This window comes from Corvus cornix, chromosome 13 (genome assembly GCF_000738735.6).
Source record: "Corvus cornix cornix isolate S_Up_H32 chromosome 13, ASM73873v5, whole genome shotgun sequence".
Taxonomy (NCBI): Eukaryota; Metazoa; Chordata; class Aves; order Passeriformes; family Corvidae; genus Corvus; species Corvus cornix.
This window is the reverse complement of record NC_046343.1, coordinates 1,825,599-1,831,719: the sequence shown is the minus strand read 5'-3', so window position 1 is coordinate 1,831,719 and position 6,121 is coordinate 1,825,599. Positions and strand designations below refer to the sequence as shown.

General features: G+C 56.2%; 1 protein-coding gene across 1 annotated transcript; it reads left to right on the top strand.

Moving 5' to 3' along the window:
• The first annotated feature begins 1,503 nt into the window (after window positions 1-1,503).
• On the top strand, window positions 1,504-4,205 carry LOC104689637 (sulfate transporter-like). Its single transcript, XM_010399866.4, has 2 exons — window positions 1,504-2,139; window positions 2,582-4,205. The coding sequence occupies exons 1-2, from the start codon at window positions 1,504-1,506 to the stop codon at window positions 4,151-4,153; spliced, it is 2,208 nt and encodes a 735-aa protein (XP_010398168.4). The 3' UTR covers window positions 4,154-4,205.
• Window positions 4,206-6,121: the final 1,916 nt, after the last annotated feature.

Sequence of the window (6,121 nt, the reverse complement as noted above, 5' to 3'; positions counted from 1 at the left end):
CTGGTATTTATGAGGCTGCTGTTCCCACTCAGGGTGATGAACAGTCCTTTCTTCCTGGCTGCTGGTGCAGTTGCTCACCTTTACCTACCAAATAAAACGGCCCTGCACTTTCCCCAGCTGTGTTTCTGCCCAGCAAAACCCCTTGTTATGTGTGCTGGTCCCTGAAAAGGCTCTGCAAAATGGGAATTGTGCAGATTTGAGTCTTCCCGAGTTCTCCTGGCTCCCTGAAATAACCTGTGTCACCACAGGTGTCAAAAAGGTGTCTCCACACCTTTGCTCTCTGCTTTACCGAGCCTCTGTGAAAAACCACCAGGAAAGGAAGGTCATTCTGGAATGAGCTTTGCTTCTTGGTTTTTGGCACAAAAGCTTGTCCAGAATAGATGAAAACCTGGGAGGAGAAGCCCAGCAGGACCTGAGCTCGCTCAGTTCAGACAGGGGCAGAGCAGGGAGGTTTCTTTCCATTGTTGCCCTTGTTTAGCAAACACTTCTCCAGATCCCAGAAATCCTCTTATCTGGCAGGAGCAATTCTCTAAGCTCTTTCAATCATTCTTCATGTCCAGAACAAGTTGTCAGCCCAAATACTCTCTCAGAACGGTGTTTGTTTTCCAAACACAGCTCTGCTTGGCAGCTGCACCGTCTGCAGCAGCTGGAGAGAGATAAAAGAGAGATGCCTTGGCTCAGGAGCTCAGATCCCAAGGGAAGGGCCACATGGGCCAGGTTTTCCTCTGCTCAGGGGGTGCTTCGAGGTGGAGACAGGTCTGTCCCCAGGGGAGAAGCTCCAGGTGGTGAGGAAACACCCAGTTTGCAGCCAGAGGTAAGATGTGGTGATGTGTGCGGGGCAGGGGAATGGGATTTCTCCTCATCCCAGTTCAGCTCCAAACCGCAGCCCCTCTGGGTCTCCCCTCAGGGGCGTTTTTCTCTGTGTCTCTTGTTCAGTTGTCACGAAAAGGTGTTTTGTTGCAGCTGCACTTTGACTGAAAAACTTGGGGTAGCTCTGGAAGGTGTCTCTGTCACCTAAGCAGCCTGAGAAAGCAGGATGGTTTCATTCTGCAGATGGGAGCCCCGTTTGATGCAAGCCACTAATGCAATTTAAAATCGTGTCATGTTGAAGGAAAAATGAATTTGCAAATCATCTCCCTTACCCACATGTTGATTCCTAAAGTATCCCTTGGAATATCTCAACATTTCCGAAGAAAGTTTTTGCCTAAGTAGCAGTGTCTTGAAGGCAGTCAGAGTTCTCGAAGGAGTTTTAGTTTCAGTGAAATTCAGTGAAATTTCACTTAAATTCAGTGGTGCTCCTGTTTCAAAACAAGAAGGATGGGAAAGAAGGACAGGGGTCTCTGTAGCTCTGCCCCTGATAGGGGGCTGTGGTTAATCAGGTCCATAAGTGACAACAAATGAATCCACCTTGGGAAAATGCCTTTGTTTGATTTGTCTGAGGTTATTTCCCTTGACTGATTTATGAGCTAAGCAGAGCCCCTTGTGCTCAGCCTGCAGCCCTTCATGCCTGCCTGCCATAGCTGCCCTGGGGCCATGGAGGATGCGTCCAGCCAGGAGCCAGCACTGAGCAAAGACACCCCGGGCTCCTTCCAGCCGCAGGAGCCTCCTGCCACTTTTGTCACCTTGGAGGAATACGAGCCCAGGGGCTTCAGCGCCAAAGAGTTCATCGTGGAGAAAGCCAGAGCCGCCTGCACGTGCAGCCCCCAAAGCCTCAGCACTGCCCTGCGCCGGCTCTTCCCGGTGCTGGACTGGCTGCCCCGCTACAACCTCAGGGCCCAGCTGCTCGGGGACATCATCTCGGGGCTCCTGGTGGGGATTGTGGCCATCCCTCAGTCCATCTCCTACTCCCTCCTGGCCAACCAGGACCCCATCTACGGCATCTACACCAACTTCTTCTGCAACATCATCTACGCGGCCACGGCCACGTCGCGCCACGCCTGCGTGGGCTCCTTCGGGGTGCTGTGCCTCATGGTGGGGCAGTCGGTGACGCGGCACCTGCAGCTGGCGGGGTACGGGGACAGCAGCGCTGCCCTGGGAGGCAACTCCAGCTCCCCCAGGAACGGGACAGAGGCCTGTGACAGGAGCTGCTACGCCATCACCGTGGCCCTTTCCTTGAGCTTTCTGGTCGGTCTTTACCAGGTACAGATGTTCACTCTTGGGCTGTTTCCTGCCAGGAATTTCTCTCAAGGACCCTGCCATGCTCCCTGGCAGCGTCCCCACTGCCTGGGCCGAGCTGTCGCTGAGCAGTTCCAGGCTTTTCCACTGGGACAGCTAAAATTCAGAGCATCACAATGGTTTTATGCCCAGGGCTGCTCTGATGGGGCTGCTTGCGAGGAGGCGGCAGCAGGGACCTCGTAGGCTTTTGTGTGGCATCCCCAGCCACAGACCAGTGTTAAAGGTAGGTGTCTCTAGTTTTCCACACCCTAGATTAACTCCTGAGGACAGCTTCCTCACATGGAATGTGCAGCACATTCACAGAGTAGCCAGAGCTGCTAAAGTGGCAGCAAAGCGACATAAATTGCCAGCCACCCCTTCCAGCCCTCCTCACCCATGCTAAAGCTGTGGCTGCTTTGCTTTTCAGATCCTGCTGGGGGTTTTACAGCTGGGCTTTGTGGCTGTCTACCTGTCAGAGCCTCTCCTGGGTGGCTTCGTGACCGGCTCCAGCCTCACCATCATCACCTCCCAGATGAAATATCTGCTGGGCCTGAAAATCCCTCGTCACGAGGGGGTGGGATCCTTCATCCTCACCTGGGTGGACCTTTTCACGTACATCCACAACACCAACATCTGCGACCTGCTCACCAGCCTGGTGGCTTTGGCCATCATCGTGCCCGTCAAGGAGCTCAACGAGCGCTACAAGGAGAGGATGAAGGCCCCGTTCCCCATCGAGCTGCTCGTGGTCATTGTAGCCACGCTCATCTCCCACTACTTTGACTTCGAGCAGCGCTACAAGGCCGCTGTGTGTGGGGACATCCCCACCGGCTTCAGGAAACCCACTGTCCCAGACATCAGCCTGTTTCCCAGCCTGGCAATGGATGCTCTGCCCATTGCTGTCATTGGCTTTGCCATGACTGTGTCCCTGGCAGAAATCTTTGGCAAAAAGCACGGCTACGCCGTCAGTGCCAACCAGGAGATGATCGCCATTGGCATGTGCAACCTCATCCCTTCCTTCTTCTACTGCTTTGCCAGCTCTGCTGCCCTGACCAAGACGCTGCTGAAGGAGTCCACGGGGAGCCAGACGCAGGTCTCTGGGCTGGTCACCTCCCTGGTGCTGCTGCTGGTGCTGCTGTGGATCTCCCCGCTCTTCTACTCACTCCAGACCTCCATCCTGGGGGTGGTGACCATTGTCAACCTGCGGGGTGGCCTCAGGAAGTTCCGTGACACGCCCAGGATGTGGCAGCTCAGCAAGCTGGACACGGTGGTGTGGTGGACAACCATGCTGTGCTCCACGCTGGTCACCACGGAGATCGGGCTCCTCGTGGGCGTTTGCTTCGCCCTGCTCTGCATCATCTTCCGCACACAGAGACCCCGGGCCACGCTCCTGGGCAAGGTCAGCAACAGGGAGATCTACGAGGACCAGGGCACCTACAAACAGCTCAGCAGCATCGCCAATGTCAAAATCTTCCGCTTCGAGTCCTCCCTCTACTACGCCAACAAGGACTATTTCAAGGCTGTTCTGTACCAGAAAACCAGGGTCAATCCTGTCCTGCTGAGGGCCCAGGCACACACGGACACAGGCAGCAGCAAGGACTTTTGGGGCACTGGGTTTGGCTGCCTGAAACAGGCCGGGAGAAGGGCTGAGCAGCCTCCAGCAGACTCCTGTCCCCCGTCCACAGACATGCACACCCTAATCCTGGACTGTGGGGCCATGCAGTTCATAGACACCGTGGGTCTCTCCGTGCTGAAGGAGACACACCACGACTATAAGCAGGTCGGTGTCCAGGTGCTCCTGGCCAACTGCAACCCCTCCATCCGCCAGCGGCTCCGGGAGGGAGGCTGGGCTGGCGAGGCAGGCAGCGCTGGGGGCCAGCTGCCCTTCCACAGCATCCACGATGCCGTGCAGTTTGCTGAGCGCTGGCACCAGGGGGAAAGCGAGGACAAACAGGATGGTCCCCCAGACCCCGTAGACCTGAACTTCCAGGTGTCTTTGTAGCCCTGTGTGCGAGGGAAGGATTCTAACGGGGCTGGGCTGGGGAGCAGGTTCGGTGTTTGGGCCGTCAGAGCGCGCAGAAGGGGCTGGGATGCTCTGCCGGCGGCTGGGATGGGGCAGGAGGGTGGGGAAGGGGTTTGAGGAGGGGCTGAGCACGGGAGGATGCTCGGGATGCGTCCCAAGGTGGGGAGCGGGGAGCGCTCTGCGCCTGCCCCGCGCGGGCGCTGGGGGGCGCGGGTGAGCCGGGAATTGCCGGCAATTCGGGACGGGACCCCAAAACTCATCCCAGTCCCACCCCCTGCCATGGCACTGTGAGCATCATCCCATTCCAACCCCCCTGCCACTGTCCCAGGCTGCTCCAAGCCCTGTCCAACCTGGCCGTGGACACTGCCAGGGATCCAGGGGCAGCCACAGCTGCTCTGGGCACCCTGTGCCAGGGCCTCAGCACCCTCCCAGGGAAGGATTTCTTCCCAAAATCCCATCTAACCCTACTCCCTTTAATTTTGGAGCCATTTCCCCTTGTCGTGTCACTACAGACTCGTGTGAATCGTCTCTCTCCATCTCTCCCGTGTCCCAGGTGCTCCCACCCTCCTGGCCTGTGGCCACAAAACAGCAGCAACAGCAAAGCACTGCCCTAAGACCAAACAAGTGTCAGAAACTGGGAGTTTGCTCAGCCCACGGCTCTTACTCAAGCCTGCTGCTGCTCAGCTGCAGGGCAGGAGAGGCACTTTCCCTGCTGTTATTTCCAGTCTGGGAGTTGCATGATTTCCACAGCTGAAATGACACATTTCCTCCCCAAAACAGGTACCTGAGCTCACAAATCCTTTATAAACTGGAAATCAGGACACCAGTGCCACAGCCTGCGAGGGCCATTGTTCTCCCAGTGCCGGGAAGGGCCTGGGCTTCCCTCCCAGGGCCAGGTCCTGGCTGCAGCTGGGGACACGGTGCTGTCACTTGGTGCTGTCACAGGGCTGCCCCACGCCTGCAGCACCTCCAGGTGTGCAGCCAGAGGAGCCCCAACTCTGAATGGGACACAGGGATTGTTCTTTCTCCTAGGCTGGGATAGGCAGCATCCTGCTGGCTCCAATTCTGCATCCCATGGGGTGAGTCTGGGCTCTGAAGGCTCCACAGCACTGCCAGATCCCAGAATAGCTTTTCTTCCACTAATTCCATCTGTAAAAACACCTTCTATGTTGCACATTTGGTATGTGACCATCCCCTGGCCCTGTCCAAGCAATGCAGCACCAAACAAATCCTGCTGCAGGGAACTGTGGCTTGGGAGCCCAGGGATGGGAGACTGCTGTAAATAAAGCGTGTGGGAAAGGAATCCTGTGGCTGTGCTCAAGAAAATGCCTTTTTGTGCTCAAAAGATGATTCCAAATGGTTTAAAGAGCTTGGTGTGCCCGGCTGCCTGCAGTCCTTGGGGCAGGGCTGTGCCAGGGGGGCTGAACTGCCCAAAGATCTCCTTGCAGGGAGGGATGGATATTTGTGCTCCAGGTGGGATGCAGCTCTTTCCAAGGATCCTCTCAGGCCATCCCAGCATGAGGGAATTCCCCAGGGAGGTTACATCAGCCACAGAGCAAAGGGGCACTTCAGGGGCTCGACAGTGAGGTAGTAAAAAACTCTTGTTACCTGAGCATCCTCCCCCTTTTTTTGCACAGCACTGCCATCGCTTTCTTTACAAGACTGTTTATGGAGAAAGTTAAACTGGTTTAGTTAGGCTTCAGAGGTATTTATGGTCTCAGTGGGGTCATAAAGGCCCAGCAGGAAATAAACCCAGTGCTGATAATTCCTTGGCACGGGCTGGTGCAATCCAGAGCAGAGATCCTGCACTCCTACCATGGACATGGATCTTCATGTGAGTAACCAGGAGAGCTGTGAAAACACCACAGCGATGCCCAGCAGCTTTTAGGGGTGATAACCTCCTTCCCTGTCCTCTCCAGCTCCTGGGATCTTGCTGGCAGCCCTTGC